The 23,879-nt window shown below is 40.2% G+C and overlaps 2 protein-coding genes across 2 annotated transcripts in view; both read left to right on the top strand.

Annotated features, from left to right (window-relative positions):
• The window catches only part of ccdc15 (coiled-coil domain containing 15), a 7,261-nt gene extending 382 nt beyond the window's left edge, over positions 1–6,879 (top strand). The window contains exons 2-10 of the mRNA XM_035667111.1: positions 624–755; positions 1,291–1,383; positions 1,874–1,990; positions 2,091–2,198; positions 3,814–3,921; positions 4,009–4,112; positions 4,318–4,512; positions 5,501–5,649; positions 6,248–6,879. Of these exons, the coding sequence (XP_035523004.1) occupies positions 624–755; positions 1,291–1,383; positions 1,874–1,990; positions 2,091–2,198; positions 3,814–3,921; positions 4,009–4,112; positions 4,318–4,512; positions 5,501–5,649; positions 6,248–6,297 (1,056 nt within the window). The 3' untranslated portion in view covers positions 6,298–6,879. The remainder of the gene's footprint in view (positions 1–623; positions 756–1,290; positions 1,384–1,873; positions 1,991–2,090; positions 2,199–3,813; positions 3,922–4,008; positions 4,113–4,317; positions 4,513–5,500; positions 5,650–6,247) is intronic.
• An 814-nt stretch (positions 6,880–7,693) lies between these two features.
• On the top strand, positions 7,694–23,879 carry slc37a2 (solute carrier family 37 member 2). The gene is made up of 18 exons (XM_035667124.1): positions 7,694–8,246; positions 10,362–10,443; positions 12,446–12,536; positions 14,129–14,207; positions 14,287–14,422; positions 16,260–16,336; positions 17,472–17,638; positions 18,313–18,350; positions 18,438–18,578; positions 19,101–19,191; positions 19,285–19,347; positions 20,481–20,566; positions 21,074–21,122; positions 21,808–21,881; positions 22,001–22,079; positions 22,329–22,426; positions 22,549–22,613; positions 23,577–23,879. Exons 1-18 carry the CDS (start codon positions 8,188–8,190, stop codon positions 23,590–23,592), a joined length of 1,491 nt encoding a protein of 496 aa, XP_035523017.1. The 5' UTR covers positions 7,694–8,187; the 3' UTR covers positions 23,593–23,879.

Here is a 23,879-nt window from a genome sequence, read left to right as displayed (position 1 = left end):
TTTTATATTTATATATTTAATATTTATATTTTTATAGTATTTATTATTTATATTCATTTATAATAATTTATCATTCTATTAGATTGGATCTGTACTATACCGCCCGATGCCCTTACTGGAGCTTACCTACTATGATATTTCTTATTACCTACGTAACCAGTTATATTTATATATTTATAAGGCTAACAGGCTTAACAGCTACGCTTACCCCCGCAAGCGTACCAAGCTACACAGCGGTAGTTACGAAGCTGCGCCTAACCAGCCATAGTTAACACAGCTAAACAGCTAACGGCTAGTTAACCAGCTACAGCTCCGAGCATATAAATTATATAAATAATATATATTATGTTTCTGTTAAAAGTGAATGTGTAATTAAGTATTAAAGTTGTAAGCCTCCTCACTGCCACAGTTACAATAAAACAGAATAAAGACATTTAATGTTTTATATATAGACACAGTTAAATCTGATGATGATTTATTGATCCAAAGTTATTTATTTAAATAAATTATAATCAGGTTTGATACAAACTCCTTATAATAGTGTTTATAAACCACTTTATTCAGAGTAATATGTGCATTTGGTTTATTCTGTGACGTTCTGATCGATCCTGTGCTGCGTTCAGGATCTGGCTTTGCTCACTGAGGAGATCCAGGCGGAGAGGAGGAGGGAGAGTGAGGAGAGCCTTCTGCGGTTTCAGGATGAAGTCCGCCATCGTGTGGCACAGCAGGCTCACGTCAGCAGGAAGGGACAGCAGGTAAACAACAACAACAACAACAACGCTGTTCTGACTCGAGTTAATCCGGTGATATTGACTCCAATAAATGGATCAGGGCAGTGAGCTCTTAATGACTTTCTTTTCATTTGAGTGTTTAAATGTTGATTAACTGTCAGTTTACTTTTTAAATATTTAAAAGAGTGAAAATTCTCCTCATTAGTTCACATTTCTTTATTCCCTTTATTCTTTATTCCCCTTCTGTAATCTGACACAAACACGGACAATCACTTTTTGCATCTTTTATATATCTTTTATACATATATATATATTTATATTTTGTTCTGAATAGATGCTTATCAAAGTATTTCTGATTGTGATTGAAGTTGCTTTATTTGGTCACAAACATGAAGATATTCAGTTTACAACGCTGTAAAACAAAGAAGGAGAGCGAGTCCTCACTGTAAACATGATTGAGGATTATTCTGCTGACTAATCAAAGAGTCCACAGTTTGTTCTGGCACTGCATGAAGCCCGGTTCTCCTCCTCCTCCTCCTCCTCGTGTGTTTATGTCCAGGTGAGACCCGACAGGAGAGTCCCACACCGGCAGGAGGAGCTGACGTCTGCAGGAGGCGCACAGCAGAGGGCGCCAGAGAGCGGCTTTCAGGAGGTGCACCATCCATACTTTTCTGTCTTTAACTCGTGTATGTGTGATTCTTCTCCCCCTCTGACTCGCATTGGAGAGTTGTTAAATACTAAATGGCCAAAAGGATATGGACACATGCTTTGGGTTTGGACGCTTGCTTCCAGTGAAAGACCAAAGCCAGGTGCAATAAGAAGTTCTTTTCCTGCACAGAGCTCTGACAACCGAACCAGGCCTTTTCTCCAGACATCAGCCTCATCGTTGCTTTTCAGTCTGAAAGAGAGCAAAGTCCTGTAGAGAGAGTGGAGGAGTTATAGCAGCAGATAAAGGTTTTAGAGAGATCCTCGTAGAATGTTTTATTATTTTATCCCCAGACAGACTTCTATCTGTTGTGATGTTCAGTCGGCTCTCTGCACTGTTGTTTTTATCAGAATGACTGCAGTGTTTCCATGTGTGCGTAATAGAACAATGTGACTGTGATTAATGTGGAGCATTATTTATTTCCATGCTTTTCCAGTCCAGCGGAGGCATGAGGCAGGTGAGGCTCAGACTGGCTGCCTGTCGGATGATCCCACATGGGGAAATGACGGCAGACCTTCCCGGAGGCGAATGGAACGTCTCTCCATCCAGACATGTGAGCGCCTGTGTCTCACACCTCTTCCTCTTTCTTAAAAACTCATAGTTCCTATAAATGAGTTTGTTCTTTCAATACGTTTCTCCTCTGCATCCGACAGAAAAGTCGATCTCACGTGCTGAGAGCGGAGCAGGAAGTGGAAGAGGAGGAAGAGAGAGATGATCATCTGTTCACCAGTCATCATGAATGTCCTCTGGTTCAGCAGAAGGTTAATGAACAGGTTTACTAATAACAGCCAGTACTGGTGCAGGTAGAGTCAGTGTCACTGCAGTTGTTCTCTTCGTTAAGTAGAAATAAGAAGGAATTATTTTGGTGGGAGCAGAAAATGTGGTCCGACAGCTGCAAACAACATCCATATTGGTTCAGTTATTTTGAGTTAAACTGGAACACACAGACTTTTTCTTCAATATCACGAGTAATCCAGAGATTATCTTTATATTCATGGATAAAGTGCAAACAGAAACTGCTGCAGAGTGACTGGAGCGGGTTTACCAAAATGTAGACAAATACAAACTAAAAAATACTGAGAAGTAGATATTTTTCAGGGTTCATATTTAGATGTTTGATGAGGTTTTTCCTCAATAACTTACGAAAAAATTCAGATTTCTAAATCCGATATGATGTGCAGATCAGAATAAAGCTCCACCAAATTTTTAAAAATCCAAAAAATTAAAGAAATAGGGGCTGATGAGTCCTTTCAGTCTGACTACCTTATTGAATCTCCAGGTAGTTCTGCCATCTGTCACTTATTCTGTGTTCATTAATCGAAGTAGAAAACAGGTCGGCTTTATTCCTTTACTTCCTGTGTTACTTTATACAGTTTACAAGGTTCATTATTTGAAGGTAGGTGAGCTCAGTTTATGTGAATGATCCAGGTTAAAACACCGTCTGCTCCACACTGTCAAACCAAACTCCATTCTAAAAGCAGCTGTTTTATTTAGGGTCTTCTCTTCTCACAGTTAAAAGTATATTTCCATCATCACTGAGACGTTTCCTTGCTTTGATCCGCGGTTCTAATCGGTACACATGTGATTCACTCAGTAACATCATTAACTAACCTCTGGTGAAGTGTTTGACACAGACGGACACAGACGGACACATACTGACTGACCGGTCCCGCTCTTTCCATCCTCTGGACTGACTGAAGCTACAACTCTCCTGTTTTCATTGTTAAACGTCAGGCAGCAGCTTTAGGAATGGAGCCACGGGGTCAGGGTAGTTCTTGCATTTAAATGGTACTAAAGCCTGGAACTTGAATGTGTTGAATGTTTAGTTCTGGTTGTTATTATTGTTATAGAGTTATTAAGAGTATCTGTGTCTCAGTTCAGGGGCAGGATCCTCCAAAAGGAAGCAGCCAGTGAGTGTGGGTCCTTCAGACTTCAGAGTGAGACTTCAGGCTGTCGTCGACTCAGAAACCCAAACAGTTTGACCTTTATGACCATAAACAGCTGACAGAGTGCAATGACATGTTCCATCATACCCGGAGGTTACAGTGCCAGTTGTTTTACTTCACACCTGCTGATGTCATGGAATCGTTAATGATACATAACTTCCATTTCCCCTCTGATTCACTCTGTGCCCGGGCTGCTAACAGGGAACAGTGCAGTTTATCTCGGCTCTGACCTGACCTGACCTCGATGCTGGCTCCTTCACAATGATCTCCCATCAATGTATTCTGCAGCAGTGACGAGTTAGCAGTGTCATAATAAAAACGTATACAACTCAGTTCTGTTGTGTTTTTCTGTCATGATCAGTTAGCTGTTACCAGTCGGCAGATTAACCCCTCACATGGTTGTAATCTGTTCTCACTGTGTGTGTTTCAGCTGAGCGGATGGTCTGATCCTGCACAGTCTGATCCTGGTTTCCAGTCCAGCCTCAGAGGCCAGCGGGTGCTGTGGCCTCTGACTGACCAGGAAGAGCTGAAAAGACAAGTAGCCATCCGCTCAACCCTTTATTTGCTGTATTAGTGTGAAGCTGTCAGAGCAGATGTTACAGAGCGCCTCTCTCTCTCTCTGCAGCGTCAGTCTCAGTTCCTGATGCACCGCCGACTCTACATGAACATTGAGAGAGAGCAAGTGAAGGAGAACAAGCAGCACAGGAAACACCTGAAGAGGACAGCAAGGTGACCGCACTGTTCCCCCCGACACTTCCTCTTACTGTGTGCGAGTTGATCTACGCCCAAAATGTGTCCCAGAGTGATGAAAGATCATTATTCACTGCAGAAACAATATTCAAACATTAATATGGCTCGATATCTGTGGATAGCATACAAACTAACTCAGATCGATATGACGTAAAGTGTCTTTGGTCTCCTCTCTCCACTGAAGGATCAAAGCAGAGAAAGAACAGATCCGTGTGGAGGAGGAGAGAAAGCTGGAGAGGGTTCGGCAGCTCGCGGAGGCCCGGCAGAAACTGGAGGAGAGAGAGCTGCTGATTCTGGAGCGACTGAAGCTGGAGGAGGAGGAGAGAGCCGAGGAGCTGCAGAGGAGGAAGAGGGAGGAGAAAGGGAAAGTGGCTGCACGGTAATTCATTAGTTAGTTAGTTATTATTATTAATTACTGAGTTTAAAGGGGCTGATTTTACTCTGCAAAGTCTGTTTACTGCTCTTGGAAAGGATTAGTGAATATATGAAAACTGTTTTGTTGAGCCTTTTGTGGTTCCAGGCGTCTGACAAACTGCCTCAAGTGATGTCACACTTATTAATATTAATATCCCACTAATATTAATAATTAATCTTGTTACGTCTTTTTGAGAGATGCCGTAGAAAACGCTTTACAGCTCTTCATGCTTTCACACCCAACCTGCTCGGTTCATCTGGTCTGATGTGCAAGCTGTCAATTAAAGTCTGAAGTGGACTACACAAGTTTTTATTAGATTTAATAATAATAATAATAATAATAAACCTTATTTCTCCTGACCTATATAATGCAGATTATTTGGTAACCATGGTAACACGTGTTGTGTGTGTAGCTGAGTTTTTTCCCGACGAAGAGAAAATGAGTTGCAGCAGTTTGTGTCAAACTCAGCTCCTGAATAAAAAGTAGAGCTGCAGTTAACAAAATATTATCATTAATTAGTCCGTCGATCAATAATCGATTAGCTGTTTGATCAGTGTTTCCCAAAAGCCTAAAGTGACGAACACAACCCAAAGATTTTCAGTTTACTGTCACAGAGGAGTAAAGAATCCAGAACATGTTCACATTAGAGACTTTCCCCTTACAGAAAATGACTCAAAATGAATTATTACTAAATACTAATTTGCTGATGAATTGATTAATTGCAGCTCTGTAATATTACAGCACAAACTGACTCTTTGTTGTCCTGTTGAACTGTTTATATTGGTTATACATGAGAGCCGCTCACAGTCTGGATTATTAATGCTCATTATGAGTTATTTCTCTGTGAGCTGCTGAGACTCCAGAGAATATAAACACATACAGTTAACTGAAGTGCAACCTGGGAATCTGTCAGTGTGGTCTTGAAGCTGATGAAGCGGCTCGTTGTCTGCAGGTTCGTCGATGCTCTGAGGGCTCAGATGAAGGAGCGACTGTCTCAGGAGAAGCTGGATCTCCCTCCTCTCTGCTGCTGCGCCTCCTCTTTCTGGGACTCCCACCCCGACACCTGCGCCAACAACTGCGTCTTCCACAACAATCCCAAAGGTGAGAAACTGAACAGGTGTAAATGTAACACACACATTTCCAGAACAAAAACATTGGATAAAGCCACGTTCAAAGTCCTTGTTTGATTTTGACGACATCTCGCTCCATAAATCAGACTAAAACGACATGTTTTTAGGAATAAAACGTGATATAAATCGGGCTGTGAATGCTATAAGAACAAACCCTTCTTTAAAAACCTTCAGAATATAAACAGGAATAAAACTGAAAGAGCTGCTGAAGTGGAGAAAAAACTCACTTTGAGTATTGTAAAAAGTGAATAGGGTGAAGATTTTAAACTAACAGATATCACCATGAAACTTCCCCAGTTGATTACTCACATTAAGACAAGTCTTTTTTGTATTACGAGTTTTTGAAAATGTTATGTTTAAATATGCAAATGAGGGATTATCGAATGCTAACTTTAGGAGAAATATACACGCAAACAGACAAAATGAAGTACAATAAACACCTGGAGGTGTATTTTGGGTGTTTTTCTTTCCACGAGTCTGACAGAAGACGTGTTTATAGAAGCAGAATCTCAAACTGTTTGTCTTTATGTGTTATATAATCTGCTGACTATCATCTCTCTCCTCCACAGCGTACGCTAAGGCGTTACATTCAACCATGCTGAGTTTGGATTTACAATAGAAGGAGCTGATGAACTGCAGTCGTTGATAAAAACAGGCCGCGTGCTGCCTGAACAGAGAGAGAGATCCAGGATGTGTTGCAGACGATGAATGACGATGACTTTGAGTTCAGATCGGAGGCTGCAGATGTGTGAACGTTATCAGTCGTTCTGCCTTCAGCTGCAGGGATTTAATGAGCTGAAGGAGATCTGTGCACTCAGAATGTGTCAGAATCATTTTAATATAAAAACATACAGAGTGATTTACACGTGTTCCTGATTGATTTTTACACATTAATTATTATTTTTATGCTGATTTAAATTAATGGAATGGTTAGAGAGAGTTGTTAATTAAAGGTTTATTTGCATTTATTTTTTATTGATTTCTGACCTTTAAAATATATTTAAAATCCTCATAGAAATGAACTTTTGGTTTATTTATTGATAATTAAGAAATGTGTGTGTTTATGTAGTTAGTGAAACATCAGGGAGGTCAGTACGTGTGTAAACTTTACAGTGTGCTTTGTTTGTTTGTGTCACATTAACATTCTTCAGGACTGTTTAAAAATATAATAAACCTAATTTTGTCATCTTTTTTTCTTAAATGCTGCTTACAATTCATTCTTTATAGGAACGAGTGACATTATTCTGTGTCCATGTTACACTATCATGAATTATATTTAATTTTATAAGTTAACCTGTCGAACATCAGTATCTTCCTGCATGAAACACTTTATATTAAAGTATACAGCAATAACTAGTATTAGCACATATGAATGCCTGATTCTGTACGATCATATTCTACAACTACTAGGTTTTCCCTCAATAACCTCCTAATTACTGGTTATCGATAGTGAGTGATTTGTACATTAATTATGATCTTAATATGCTTTGCTCGAGGTCTTATAAGATGAAACAAGAATACTAATTCTCCCTGAATAACACTTAATAAATATGGTCTGTTATATAACAAAACTACAAGCAGGAACGATAAAGGAGTTTAGTGTGGTGCCAAACTATGGAACTATTTAAACAAAAGTATTCTGTTAGTCGTAATATCACAGTCATTATTTTGAGATATTAAATTATTATTTTGAGAAAGTCTCTCATTATAATTCATACACATTACATGTAATCTATTACTCCCAAAGTCTGGATATAAATGTTTTCTATGGAAGCCAGTTTCCTCCAAAGTGAGGTGGAAAATGATATTGTAAGTGGTTATAATGAGAACGTTTCTCAGAATATTAACTTAAAGACACTAAATCATTATTTAATTATCATTATCTCTCATTATAATAACGCACAGATTGTTTAAATTAAAACCCCCCACTACCGGCTCGGTACCAGAGGGGGTCCCGACCCTCATGTTGAACCCCCTCTGTTGGAGGATCAGCTGTGTCCTGTCCCGAAGAGTGCGCGATCACGTGTCCGGCGGGAGGCTCCGACTGGAAAACCTTTAGGAATAACCTCTTCCTCCTCTTCCTCCTCTTCCTCCTCCTCCTCCTCCTCCTCCTCCTCTGCTGTTACCGTCCCGTTACCGGGCTAATAATACCTGTGTATTAATACCGGAGGCTCTGCGGGAGGCTGGCTCTCTGCTCCCCGCTCCTTATAAACCCAGAATGGGCTCCACCGCTGGACGTCCGCGGACCCGGATCCTGCGTGGTCGCTGCTTTGTTTACTCCTTTAAACTGTAAACAACCTCAGAGACACAAAGCTCCGTGTTCAGTCGGTGCTACCGGACAATACGGGTTTACCACACCGGGTTCAGCTCCGTAGCAACCCGTTACAACCCGTTAATAAACTAAATAGTGTCTTTAACGTATGTGTTGTGAGGAAATGGCTGCAAACTGAGTGATTCTGCGTAAAGTTTATTCTTTTTATTTATTTATTTTACACATTTTGCATCGAAAATGAAGTCGTCCACGGCTCCCGGGATACGGTTTATCACGTCTTTCTCTCGAGATAGTTGGTAAGTTTCCATTATCCTCATTACAGAGCCTTTATGTGTGTGTGTGTGTGTGTGTATACTGGGTTGTATACGTGTGTTATCTCCCTGCTGTAAATGATCAACACACAACCACATCGATAAAACACACACTCTGTGAAGTTGTGGGTTCATTATGTACTGTTTGTTTTTTATTTTAAATACCCTAATTGGTGCATTTTAGGGGAGGGGGGGTTCTGCAGCGAGAAATCGAGCCACGCCAAACTCCATTCAAAAAATCACCAATTTTAGAGCGTCCTCCTTTATCGATGCAGATTTGACCTTTATCGAATCGATCCGCGACAGAATCCGGAATTTAAGGAATTCGGCTAAGACAAGAGGAGGATGGTATCTTAGTTTTCTAATTCACTGTGGAGATTATTTGTTAATTTAATTTGCTGATGTTACAGAAATAAAGACTCCAGCAGTTCAGTGAGAAAGTCCATTAACATCAACAGAGAAGAAGGATTAAATAACAAACCAATAATCATTAGTTAGGTACTTGTTATTATGACTTTCTTTATTTGTTTATTGGGGTTTTTAATAGGATTAAAACAATGACACAATATAATTAAAGCTGTCTGAGTCTGAATATTCAATCTAATGATTAGTTTCTTCATCAAGTAATCTTTCCATTATTTCCTTAGTTTAACAGTTGATCAGTTGGGTTTATAAATCATCAGGAGACGGTTCATAGTCTCCCAGAGAGCAAGAGAGACACCTTCAAACTGCAGTCCCAAACACAAAGATTGCACATTTACTGCGGTTTAACACAAGAAAACCATCAAATCTGACTGAGAAAGTTCATTAATTAGTAAAAATAGTTCCATAAACTCATCAATCGACTCATGTTTCAGCATGATAGTTACAAGTAAAAACATTTTCTCTTTCAGGCCACAGCTGAGCTCAGTCACAAGATAATTAAAGTGTTAATTAAAAAGTCGTTCTCACAGTTCATCGCCATGTTTCTAGTGTACGTGATAAAAAAACATAATGAAGGTAATACTGATGAATCAGTGTTAGAGGAACAACAACAGCTACTCCAGGTGGATCTTGGAGGTCTGTGGTTTAGTCCTGTGAAACCCAACCATGGGGTCGGGCCCCTCCAAAGGGTCAGGAGATAAAATGTGAGGGGTCATGAGGTGATTAAAGGAGCAGGAAATGGGACAAAACATGAGTGGAACATACATTTGTAGTTATTTTACTTTAAATATTGTACAATTCAACCTTTTCAGGCCTCTAACTGTAACTTAAATGAAGCCATGTAAGAAGTTTAGGAGGGAAATGTCTCTTTAGTGGAACAGAAAACAACTCACAGACATCAGAAACTAACTAAAAAGGATGTCGAGCACAGGTTTAATTCATGTAATGTAGCTTATTATGTGTTTTTTAATGTAAAATCATTATTTTGTACATTAACTATAGAGTGGAGTTGCAGCGGTATATTTTTATACGTGTTCATATACTTATCTACGGTATTGAATTCTACCATATTGGTAGAAATTATAATTAAGTGTTAGTTCAACCCTTCTGTTTTCTTTCCTTTAAGGGTCATTGGGACTGATAATAATTGTGTAATAACATTATACAGTTAAACCTTGAGAGACGGTTATTGTATCGTGAAAATCTCAGACCGCTGCCGCCCTGTAGTCGAGTAAAAACGACGAAATGTCGTGTTAAATTAGTATAAAGTAGTAATTAAATGGAAATACTCAGGAGTAACAGCTACCAGCGGTGGTGTATCGGTCTTATGTTGAGAGGTGTTTCTATTCTTACGTCCTCTGGAGGACAGATAAGAAAGACTATATTAATGTTTTATGATTATAAAGATGTTGTTTCCATGTTCTTGCTGATGTTTTAAGTCTTTATCTTCAGCCGGCGGTTTATTGTCGTTCACTGAGTATGAACTCAGCTGATCTGTGACATGCTGGTAGCAGTTTATGTTTTATAACACACATTTCTGCATCAGCGGAAAGTTTCTTATTCACGTCGGCTTCTAAAAGATTAACCAGTAAAATCCGATCTGCATTTGGTGTCTTCGCTGTCGTTGCTTCTCATTCTGTTTGCAGCTGTATCTTTATTTAATCCTCTCTTTTTCAGGTATCGTGGTTTCATTCTCTTCCTCACCTTCCTCTTCTACACGGCCTACCATCTCTCGAGGAAACCTATCAGCATTGTGAAGGTGACTGGGACAATTCAATTCCTTTTTATCTGCAGTTTTTCTACTCGATTCTGCAGGACCTTGACAGGCCCGGGTTGTAGGTCAAATCCTCCCTGGAGGTTGGAAGTCTCTATCTCGGGTTCACGCTGTTCCTTTGTTTTAGATAAGTAAAGCACGCCAGAGGGAGAATAAACAGAGTAACTAACTGTGAATAAAGTGTCAGATTGCTTCTGTAGATTTATTATTTGAACTTATGTGCGAGTCTTCCTCTGAAAAAAAACACACATTTCTTATTCAGAAAGCCAGATTTTTATCTTAATACTGCAGTCAGATAGCACGTAGCACGCTCACATTAATGGCAGCAAACCAGGGAATGTCTAATATCATCAAATCTGACTAAGAAGATTCATTAATTAGTAAAATAGTTGCAGAAACTCATCGATTGACTCATGTTTCAGCACGAGCGATGTCAATAGTTAAGTAAGTAAGTAAAAGTAAAAGTTTTCTCTTTCAGGCCACAACTGAGCTCAGTCACAAGATAATTAAAGTGTTAATTAAAAAGTCGTTCTCACAGTTCATCGCCACATTTCCAGTGTACGTGATACAAAAAAACACAATGAAGAGCTAAACAAGGCCGACACTGTGGAGCCTCGGTGCACTGATCTACCCATCCATCTCTGTGCAGCTTCTAATGTTCAGTTCTGTTAGACAGGTATGGAAGGTGTTCTCAGAGCATAATACTTATACGGCTGATATATTGTTAGATATGACATTATAAGAACGTTAATACTGATGAATCAGTGTTAGAGGAACATTTTAAACATTTCTGCATCAGTGGAAAGTTTCTTATTCAACGACAGCAAAAGTTCACGTTGTCCTTGCTTCTTATTCTGTTTGCAGCCATATGTTTATGTTCTTCTATCCTCATCAGAGAGCGCCAGAGGATCAGAGAGGAGATAAACACACATTTCTTATTCAGAAAGCCAGATTTTTATCTTAATACTGCAGTCAGATAGCACGTAGCACGCTCACATTAATGGCAGCAAACTGAAAGCTTTGAAAATATACAACTAATACATTTAAAAAGGCACATTTCTACTTGTATCACAAGTTCCTGCAACCCCTGTATAATATTAGCAATATCTAATCATCAACCAGTGACTTTATGACAACTGATTATAGCACTTCCCTAAAGGAAGAAGAAGTTGAAGCTGGTATTAGTTGTGATTGCAGCACCACTGTGGTAAATATGGACAGAGTAACACATATATTTGTTCTGAATGTCAAGCAAGTGCAACAACACAAGGCCAGCTCGCCGTCTGTCTGCAGCCTTTTATTTCACAAAGCACATTTACCCCACCTGCTCCGTCGCCCCAGGCCTGAAAACCTGTTCCAGGGGGTCTGAAGCTTCTTAATACACCAACATTCCTCCAGTGCTGTGAGCTCCCAGTCCGGGGCACTAACTCCTTGCTTTGTGGTTAACTTGAGTAAATCATTCACAGTCAATGTAGCATCAAAATGACTGTAAAGCTGTTATTATAATGTAGAAAAGTTACATAATTGGGGTTTTCTTTATATCATTTGATGAAAATCTTCACTCCACATGATTCATGACTCCCATCAGATACAGAGCAGTCAGACAAGTTCATAAGACTCTGTTAAATATGTAAAAGGAGAATTCACCCGATGAATTAGGTCCCTCACTCTCAGTGGGGATACATCTTTTAAGAAAGGATTATTTTCTAGTTCTTTCTAGTAATGCTCTACACACATAAAGCTAATAATCCTTATCAATAATAATCTAACAGCCGAGCTACAGATGAGACGACTCCTGCACATTATTCAGCCTTTAATAGTTGCCACAGTGGCTGCAGATGTTGAAGAAGCATGTCTAATACCATGAAAGCTGGTGAAATATACAACTTATACATTGAAAAAAGGCACATTTGTACTTCCTTTTACTTGCTTGTACCTTTATTTTACTGTCTGTGTCATTTTACCTGCTTCCCTCTGTGATACTCAGAGTCAGCTGCACAGAAACTGCTCCACGGTCCTTCAGCCTACAGACCTCAACATAACCAACAATGCTACCTGGTGCGACTGGGCGCCCTTTGGTAAGTCCTGCACTTGTTTCCACCGACAGTCAACTTGGACACTAATGAGTAGATGATGATTGATATAGTGTTTTATGAGAGCATATCAGGGATTTCTTCATCATTACAATTTGAATAAGACAACTTTATTGTCCATTAAATTACTAGAAATGGAAATTGGCCTTCTGACAAAACGCTGTAAAACAGCCTGTAAAGAGCAGCTAAAATACATAAAACAATACAGCAAAAAACATAAAAACTGAATCAAAATAAAAGCCAAATATATATAAATACAGCAACAGTGTGATACTGGGGTTATAAGGGAGCAGACACAGAGTGCAGAAAGAAACCCCCTCTGCTACATAGCAGACAGCTGCTGTGTCCCAAACCCTTACTGCACAGTCAGCAGGTTTCGAGTGTGTTCACAGAGGAAAAGTGACACAATAAAATACACAAAAAGTTCTCAAAACAGCGAGCTTACGATCTAAAAACTGATGTTCTTCCACAATGCACAGTGGGAATGGAGGAGCTGCAGACGTAACAGCTCCAGGATTCTGTGTCAAATCTTTAAAAACATCAAAGTTTTCTAACTTTTGCAGTTTGATGGATGCCTGACGGCACAAGTATTCTTTCACTTCCTGTTTTATTAAAACAGTATTTTGCTTTGTTGAATAGTTACCACAGCAACAGTATTGTATAAGGATTAGTGTACACTGTATGCAGTTAGTTATTGAACTGGAACACAGCTGCTCTCTGTGTGTTTCAGTATGTTAATTAGTATAAAGTATATTATCCTGATAGTATCGCAGTTATTCTGGCCAATATAATCATAACATGAAATTAAATAGTTTGCCTGTATTCATCAGATGTCACAAGCTGAAACCAGAGTTAATCTCTATTGAAGTTTGTAGAGACATGCTGGGAATATTGCCTCACTCCTTTATAAATCATTGTTACTGTTGGGATGTATTTCTTGTTTACTGCATGATGAGTTAGTCGTGAGATTGAAGTCTAGTCTTTATATCCCGACCTCGCGATACCAGACAGTCGGAGATCTCAGCGCCCTTTTCAAACGATGCTCTCCCTCCGTTCTCTTCTGTAGTGAAACAAACTGGAGATACAGAGAACCACTTAACACCTAACCCGGAGAGAGCTTTTTAAAGGACTGATAATGGACGTTATACAGTGTTTACAAGCAAAACTCTAATTGTTTCCACTCAGTTTTTGCAATGAAAGCTGAGATAAAGTCCTTCAATCTTAAGTATAGAGAACACTTACTTACAACAAAGTCCCGTAACAGTCTGAACCAGCTAAATCCTTCAAACACTGCATATATAGATTATCTTACGTTTTCCTTTCCAGTAATGAGCATTGGTATCCGACTTCCTTCTGTACGATACAGGAGTAGCTGAGAGTAAAAATCTTCACATTGTGGACATTAAGGTATCGTACGGTTCAGTATAGGAAGGTTTTTATGTTAGGGAACAGGTTCTCCCATCATCGCAGTGATCCTGGGTATAATTGTTGGGGGTGGGAAGCCAGTGAGGGCTCAGTAGTTGATAGTTATATTATAAATGAACGCTAATAGTTTCATCTGTGTCGTCTCTCTCTAGACCAGGACAACTATCAGACACTGTTTGGGGTCTTGGATAACTGCTTCCTGGTTGCCTATGCCTTTGGCATGTTTTTCAGGTTCGTACCGTTAGCGTGTGTGTGTGTGTGTGTGTGTGTGTGTGCCGCACTGACTCACGACCATTTCCTGTGCTCGCAGTGGGATCTTTGGAGAACGCCTGCCTCTGCGATACTACCTGAGCTTCGGGATGCTGATGAGTGGATTGTTCACGTGTCTGTTCGGCCTCGGCTTCTACTGGAACATCCACTCTTTAGGGTACTACGGCTTCATCCAGGTAAACGCCACCACACCACGCAGTTAGGCCCCGGCCACACTGCCATTATAGCGGCCATGTTAACGGGTTGGAGCAGCCACACTGTCCGCCTGAGCCGCTCAGGTGCTGCTGCAGTGACGCTTCACTGGAGAGTCGAGGTCTTGGCCTATTTTTTCCAGTCATATCGACATTATAGCAGCAGCATATACACCTTTTACTACAGTTTCAATGTCTGTATTTGAAGAATATGTCACAGAACTGACCTCATGTATTTGTTTCAGATTAAAAGCATGCACCATTTGCTACAAATTAGGAATTATAAAGACATTAGAGTCGCATGGGGAGTCAGAAATGTTCAGTTGAATGTCAATTTATTCACAATTTTGGGACTCCTTCCTGTATTTCATATTTTTTATTTCAAGTATGGACATAAAATAGGTTCAAAAGTCTTAAATTTAATTAACTGCTCTGACTTCCTGTCGTACCCCTTTTGTTTACATTTTGAAAGTGATTGCACAGAATTGCAGGCAGAACTACTGCATACAACTAAATCTCATTAGGGGGGAGGAGAAAGAGGGAAGCACCGAGATCAGATGAGCTGTTTATTGCTGACTTGCCACCAAACGTTCAGCTTTCACTGGTCGCCTGACTATAGGAAATGAGTGCTGGCAGTCTGCATGTGTACACAGTGTCTCAGTAAAACTAAAAGCACATCAAAAGAGTTTGATTTCACTTCAGTTTTTTTTTTGGACCAGTTATAACCGCACCCCTGCACTGAAAACTGCATTGTGGCTGAGACTTTATGATGGGAATCCAGCTCAGATTCTTACCATCAGATTTAAGTCGAGTGAGAGTTGAATTACCTCTGAAACCACAGCTTTAAAAACAGGCTTCTTTCTCTTCCTGTGTATAAACGCTGCAGCTTCACGGTGCTGTCTGCAGATTTATTGTTTTGTCTTATGCACAGTTCAAAAGATATTCAATTAACAATGATGTCAAAAAGCAGAATATCATAATTTATGTGAAGCTGGAAGCAGAGAAAGTTTGTTTGTTTGTTTCTTGATAAATGACTGATCATAGAAAATCAAAGATAACAAGTTGTTTGACCACTTCCATGTTTATTTAACAGTAGTATAAAAGCTAATGTTGTAACAGCATTCACTCAAAAAGGTATTTTAAATAATATATTATTAGTTTTTTTTAACTTTGGACTGATCCATAAACTAGCTGATGTGCAGTTAAATAAATGAATAAAACTACTCCCTGTAGTTCGCTCATGAATGCAATGACCATAATATCGGCACGTCATCAGTATCCGCCCGAAATGAAAAGTTCATGCGGATAAGCTGACAGTTTAATTCAAGTCAGCAATCAGCCAAAAGGAAAGTATTGAATATTGGCAATAATCCAGTATCATGCATCCATCCACACCCTCACATGACAGAGGAATATCCCCTGTAGTCAAATACCACATGTACATTCCCAACCTCAGGAGAACTATAAGTAGAAATATTACTCATTCTGTAGATACTTATTGACTTGACTTATTGTATTGATTAACCCTTTTACCCCCCCGTACAGATGTGATCACTGAGAGCTCTGCGGGTCAGTACCGACCTCATTTATCACCTCTAAAAATGCAAAGATCTCATGGTGGCTTACTCAGGCTTTACTCATCACATGACTCACAGCTGCAGCATGTGACCTGCAGGAGTGTGTCTGGGCTTACACAGGTCGGCTGTGGGAATGTCACCGCCCACCCGTCTCCTCTCTCTCTCTCCTCTTTAGGAAGATATTTGCAGCGTTCGGAGGCTTTAATGCAGCGAGTTAACTCGGCTTTCTCCCGCTGTCTTTGCAGGTCATGAACGGGCTGATGCAGACCACGGGCTGGCCGGCAGTGGTGGCCTGCGTTGGGAATTGGTTTGGGAAGGGGAAGTGAGTACGGAGTCCTGCTGACCATGCAATGTTACATTCTTCTTTATTTAGTGGCTGGTTGAGTCACGCACACGTTTGACATCGCAGTGAGACCAGGCTGTGAATTCTTTCAGACTGCATACATCAAATCCACATCATAAATCTTAACTGGCCTTCAAATATGTGTGGAAGCTGAAGAACTGGTCAGAGCAGAAGTATAATAACCTCACTCACACAAACATCAGAGCGAGAACACTATTAAACACATCACTCCCACGCCTGTCTGAGTGTACGCCCATAGATTGTGTTTACCAGCACAAAGGAAACGAGGTCACTCAGCGAAATCAGGTTATGCAGGAAACCAGATAAAATGTGTTTACATGTGCTGCAATAAGCTGGTTACTGTTGTGTTTATGTGTCGATTCTTTCTGAGATACAGTAACAAAATCATGGTTGTTTGCTTTTATTCATATTTTTAAGCTTTACATAATTAATCAAATATTGATCATTAAAGAAAGTTTGACATTTTGTGATATACGTTTATCTAGAGTGTGATGGGAAGATCGATATCAATCTTGTGTATGTTAAAGGTCTAGTGTGTAGCATTTGATGGCATCTAGTGGTGAAGTTGCAGATAGCAACCAACTGAATACCCCTCACTTTTAAAGGAGAAACAACCACGAAAGTTGTGAACAGCCCTATTTAGAGCCAGTGTTTGGTTAGTCCACTCTATATAGTAGATCCTCCTGAATGTTACACACTGGACCTTTAGGTACGGAGCTGGAGTCAGAACGTGGTTAGCTTAGCTTAGCATAAAGACTGAAAGCAGGGGGATCACCTAACCTGGCTGTGTCTGAAGTTCACAGACACATCTACCAACACCTCTAAAGCTTCGTAATCAACACGCTGAATCTTGTTTGTTTAATCCACACACAGAAATGTAAAAAGAATTTGTGGTTTTTGGCGGAGTTATGGAAACATTTCATTAACATTTCAGTGTGTGTACAGACTAAACAAATTAGGCACACACACTAGCTCAACTCAAACATAAGATTGATATCGATCTGAGTCTCACTGTCAGAAATGTCCAACTTCTTCCTTTAACAGGGATAAAACCGTGTTTCTGATGCAGTACCTCTTGTGCTTTCATCCTCAGACGCGGGTTCATCATGGGCGTGTGGAACTCCCACACCTCGGTGGGAAACATCCTCGGCTCCCTCATCGCCGGAGCCTTCGTCTCCTCGGCGTGGGGAATGTCCTTCATCGTCCCCGGACTCATCATCGCCTCCACGGGGATCCTGTGCTTCTTCTTCCTGGTTGAAAGTCAGTTTCTGTTCACCAGAGAAACACTCACACACAGTTTAAGTTTGTACAGTTGAATTTACACAGTGAAGTGATATTTGGGAACGTAGCTGCAAACTCGTTGCATCTACATCTGAAGAGTTGTTTATTTGGAGGGAGTCTGCGCTTGATCTCACGGCCGTAACTGGTTTTGGTGCCAGGAACTGCTGCTTATCAAAATTGTGGCTATTCATTTTTGGTTAAACACCTGATTGATTAGTTGGTTGATTCCTGTTTTAACCAGAGTCAGATAAAAAGATCAGATGTTAGTACAGAGTTAGCTGAGGTTTCATCTGGCTTATAATTCTGTCTCAAGATGTCTGGCTCAACATGTTGCATCTTGTTGTCTTTAAGATTTCTTGTCAAACCAGAAAGTTGCTGTAGAACAATGGTTCTCAAACTCAGGGGCAGGGCCCCCTGGGGGTGCATAGAGTCACTGCAGGGGGGTCTGGATGACCAGGGCAAAACATCTGGAGTGAAATAAAGTTGAATGAATATGATTTATGTAGAGAAAATAAACAGATTAAACTAAAATTCAACTTAGATCCTTTATTATTTATTTCATCATTCATTGTTAATGATTGTGGGGTCGGGGAAGTGAACCTTATTCAGCTTGAACATTTCTGAGCCCCATCTTTTCCTTCTCTCTTATTCAGAACCTGAAGACGTGAACTGCACTCCTCCTCAGCACCATGTGAGTTAACCCAGAAACATTCAGCGTCTCTGATTCCTCCCTCACAAACAGCTTTTAGACTAACAGATACGAGTGTTTGTCTCACAGAGCGAGCGGGAGAGCGTCGAGACCGAGCAGAACTCGGCCCACGCTGACCAAACTGTCAACGGATCGATCTGCACCGAGTCCACGGAGCTTGTGGAGGAGCACGTCGAGGCCATCAGCTTCTGTGGAGCGCTTCGTATTCCTGTGAGTGGTACCTTGTTTCATATTTGAAAGTTGTATTTATAAAGAATAAATGATGTATTTTATATTCTGAATTTGTGCAGTTTGAAAGCCACCATGAGTAGGATTTGAAGTCCTTACTGTGGCGCCCTCTGGTGGTGGAATCAGGAGTGACAGTGGCATTGGGATTGTTTCATATTCCTACAAATACAAACTTCTGAACTACCTGAAAGTTTTTTAAATGCAATTTCAGCTTTCTGAGAGACTTCTGACGGTGCATTAGGACCATTAGAGCCGCGGGGGCTGTGTAATATTCCAAAATTAAAGTCGTACATTTGAAGAACAAACTCAAGCTGGAAGTAACAGTCTATGTGGAGGCGCTCCAAGGACTTGATGTGACAGCTGATTGTTTTGTACACGGATGGAGGCTTTTGTTTTGAAAGGCTGCCGCTGCCGGTTTACAGCGGCTCTGGATCTCACTGTCCTCGGATAATGAGCACTTTGGACTGATAAGAGGTTTTGGTGGTATTTTGTTGTCTCACACAGGGAGTGGTGGAGTTCTCTCTCTGTCTGCTTTTCGCCAAACTGGTCAGCTACACGTTCCTGTACTGGCTTCCTCTCTACATCTCCAACGTCGGTCAGTATCCGCTCACACACAGAGAGAGAGAGAACATCAGGGCATCATTTAAAGTCTTTCAGAGTTAATGTGGGGTCTGTTTCTCATTTTCAGCACATTTCGAGGCAAAAGAGGCCGGCGACATGTCGACGCTCTTTGATGTGGGAGGAATTGTGGGTAAGTTTTCAACTTTGACCCATCAGTAGGTTTTATTTTCTGGCAGAAGAGGTAAAAAGGAAATGTGCCAAATATGAAATGTATGATGTAAATACGAAAGACACAAAGGCCTTTAAAGAGGGAGTTTGTATGAGGAACTTATCCGTAGTATCACGGCTTCCCCCCGTATTTTCACCACTTTATCCTGCTGACAGCGCTTCTGACGTGGAACTGAATCCTTTATATATCGCTCTCTCTAAAGTCACCAGACTCTTTTGACAAAACCTCACAAAACAGAGCTGCAGGTCCAAGGCTGCCTCAATCACATAAGTCACTCAATAACACAGACAAACAAATGGAGGCAGCAACTCCCGTGATCCACCCTTTTATTTTTTGTATAATTACCGTAAAATTTCCAATTAAAGCAGGGTCCCTAATAGACGCATGTCTCATTTAAAAGCCTGGTGTGGCTACACGTTTTGACAAATAAACGCAGGTCTCCAATGGATTTTATAGAAATGATCTTGATGTGTAAAACGTCTTAAAACCCACTGGGTCGCCTGCTTGAGCAAGTTTTAAGTCGTTTCAATCTCCTACACAAATATAAATGTTTAAACTTCTGTCAATATGTACATGCTGCACATCATTAGATCAGTTATAGATTCTCCACAATTCAATCGTTAATATATTTTTACGAAACGATCAACAACAAAGTATAACGTATAATTCATTCTGACTTACATGCTAAAACAAGGAAGGAAGGGACAAATCTTGAAGCATCATAATCATCATGTCAGTTGTCAAATTTGCTGAACAGAACTCAGGAGAAGCACTACAGTTAGAGAGTATTTCCATCTGTGCGGAGCAAGAGTTTTGTGCTAAAGGAATTAAACGCCTGTCCCAAATAGACGCCTGTCCCAAATAAAGGCAGGGGGAGTTCAGTGATTTAAGCAAATAAACGTTGGCTCACAACCTAATCAGCCCTTTAATAATTTAAATGTCATAAGCAACCGAATACCTGATAGTAAACCACTACTGATTATTACTTGATGTTGATAAATACCACTGAAATTAAACTATTGTACTTTTATATATCTGGATTCATTTATATATTTATATATAATATAAAGTTCTGTGACTGACTGTGTCTGCAGGAGGCATCATGGCGGGTGTTGTGTCGGACTACACCGGTGGAAGAGCGACAACGTGCTGCGTCATGCTGCTCGCCGCGGCCCCTATGGTGAGTGTCAGCTAATAAATCTGATTTATTTTATGCTGGTTGTCAACACATTCCTCAGCTCATATATCTGCTGTTGTTCTGTCTCAACCAGATGTTACTGTGTCTCTCTGTACTTTATAACATTCATAGCTTATTGGTTTTATAGGAAAATCTTAAAACCTGTATTAACTGATTTTTTGGCCAGTTAGCTAGTTTGACAAACAAGTTTGGAGAAAGAGTTTACAGACGCCTGCAGTGTGTTTTGGTCATTATTGGAGAGATAGAAGCAGTGGACAGTGCGGTGTTGTTGTAGGAAACATCTGATGTGATCTTCATGCTGGCTGCAGTCTTTCTTAATGTTATCTGCTGCTGTCAAAGCTGCATTTTCCTCTTTTTAAATCCTGCATAACAGCCAAATATCATCTGATTACTAATGTCCAGATGTCCAGCGTAGATTTACAGTTCAGTTGTTATGAGTGCAAGATAAAGCTGAAGATGTGATGATGGTTTGTTTTGTTCATGTCGCAGCTTTTCCTCTATAATTACATCGGACAAAGGAGCCTCGGTACAACAATCGGTAAGATTTCTTTACTGTATTTTGTGTTGTTGTGTTTTGTTTTTGTACTTTGGAGTTTATTTTAACTTTAACTTTTGGGGAAAATTAGAGAGTAACCAGTCAGTTAGTCCCAATCAGTTGACAAACTGAAGGAACTTAGCACGAGATACTGAGGTAGCACCGATTACAGCATGACAAACAAACTTTTTTTTATATATTTTTTTTTGGGGGGCCTTTTTTATTGCCTTTTATTGATAGTAACAGCTGAAGATAGACAGGAAAGGGGGGTAGAGAGAGGGAATGACACGCAGCAAAAGGGCCACAGGTCGGATTCGAACCCTGGGCCACTGCAGCAACTCGGTACATGGTCGCCAGCTCTACCGGGCAAACAAACTTTGCCACTGTGCCACAGCGGTCAAAAACACCTGACAACAACAGCCACTTCCTATCCTTGTACCTGAGCCCTCAACAGTAACACAGCGCCACCCGGTGTACACATTGTTAATTACACTTATGGCTCTTATAGAGTATTTGACAATCCTTCCACTGTAACATCTCCATGCTGTGCTCACATTCAGCCTCCACAGTCCAGTTAGAACGCACAAAATGAGTCGTTAGTGAAAAGAAATTAACGTGGAAGTTGGTTAATTATACAGTGTAAAAAAATTTGTTTTTATGAAAAAGGAGTCTTTTTTTCCACGTGTAGGTATGCTGTTGTTGTGTGGAGGCCTTGTGAACGGACCGTACGCCCTCATCACTACCGCTGTATCTGCTGACCTGGTAAGACCTGAAGCATCATGGGAAACACGCCGCCATCTGTCACAGTTTCTATAATCCTAATGTCTTCTAGAGGATGTAGATTAAAAAATTAAAAACTTTAATGTCTTTTGTTGCAACAGGGAACACATGAGAGTCTGAGAGGAAATTCCAGGGCGTTATCGACAGTGACGGCCATTATTGACGGGACTGGTTCCATAGGTATGTGTGAGATCCATTTTCAGGCTGTTGGATCTTAAAAAGTCTTTAAACAATGTGACAATATCCACTGATTGTTGTTGGTATGAAGGAATTCTGTTAACTTTATATTTCATTATTCATAGTCACAATTTAGACGTGATGATACAGGGCTTTGAGAGTCCGGAAATGTTTGGTTTTTAGTGCTTGAATTGTACTTTTTCCAAGCTGTACGAACCCTGGATGTTACATATTGAGGTGTGTTTTGTGTAGGAGCTGCGTTGGGGCCTCTGTTAGCCGGTGTGATCTCCCCCACCGGCTGGAACAACGTCTTCTACATGCTCATCTCCGCCGACGTCCTAGCCTGCCTGGTCAGAAACCCCCCGCTGTATATTCCCTCTATAGTCTCCTACAGTACAAACATTACATCTCCTTTAATGATGACGTCTCTGTAGTTTTATAACTGACACATTGTTTGTTTGTTTGTCTGCAGTTTTTGACCAGACTTGTTTACAAGGAGGCTCAGGGTTGGTGTGGATGTGGTCCCCGAATGAGAGGGTGAGTGTCTCCACCAGCTGTGGATTAAAGAAGCTTTACCTTCATTTACACCTTTGAGATCAAAAGCCCCGAACAGAAAGGCAAACGATTACAGGAACTAAAACAAATCTGTAAAAGCATCCAATAAAAAGCCAGGATGTGTTTGGTGTTACAAACGTTCACTCTCTGGAGCTGGAGCCGGGAAGCAGTTAGCTTAGCTTAGCATACAGACTGGAAGCAGGGAGAAATAGCTAGCCAGGTTCCACCAACATCCCTAAAGATCAGTAATTAACATGTTATACCTCATTATTAAGTACAAAAACAGAAGTGTAAAGACGATAAATTGTGGTTTTTCTGGGAGTTACGTGCAAGAACTGTTTCTTGGCTCATCAGACTGATGCTAATACAAACTCCTGTTCATCAATAAATTGTTACACAATATTAAAATAACTCTTAAGCCACAAATGGTCTTTTTACTTTTCGGTTTTTATACGAATTCATCAAACAAGGTGTGACGTGTTCATCGGTGAGCTTTAGAGTTTGCTGGTTGGTGGATTCTATAACCTCTGGACTGAGCCAGGCTAGCTGTTTCCCCCCATTTCCAGTCTTTATGCTAAGCTAAGCTAACAGTCCATCCAGATGTGGTGGCTAAAACTGGAGACTTTTAAGATAAAACTCAACACATACATGTTTTCAGTGGCTTTTATATTTATATATATATATTAGCTCATATATATTGTCATTTATTGATTTATTGACTTTATTTTGTACAGCACTTTTGGTCAACTCTGCTTGGTTTAAACTACATGAATAAAGATTCAACTCTCAGCCAGTCAGGGAATACATATATTTCCAAAAACTATTCCTTTAAATGAGGAATTCAACGATATTAAATCAGGATATTAACCATCTGCACTCAACTCCATTATATCTGATTGCATTGTTTGTGTCTAATAGTCTGTCTGATGCAACTTTCTGTTCCAGGTTCAAAGAATTCTGAGACACAATCAATCAGGGAGTCACACACAGACAAGAGGGAAACAATAAAGACCTCAGCGCACAGTGAATAACCTCTTTCCATTCAGGCTGCTCGGGAACAAAAGCCACCAGTGGAAGATTCAAGGCACTAAAGTGACGATTGAAGCCTTCTTCTTATTGTACGATGACAGAGAGAAATATGCCTTTATAGAACAAAACTTTTTTTATGACCAATCTACTCGTTTTAACTTGTTTTAATATTTGTTTATCATTATTCTTTTAACATTAAAATACTGTCCATTTTCTTAA

The sequence above is a fragment of the Morone saxatilis genome, unplaced genomic scaffold (assembly GCF_004916995.1).
Source record: "Morone saxatilis isolate NCDOM2014 unplaced genomic scaffold, NCSU_SB_2.0 Contig20, whole genome shotgun sequence".
NCBI classification, from domain to species: Eukaryota; Metazoa; Chordata; class Actinopteri; family Moronidae; genus Morone; species Morone saxatilis.
The sequence above is the reverse complement of the archived record's forward strand: the minus strand, read 5'-3'. Positions and strand labels throughout refer to the sequence as shown.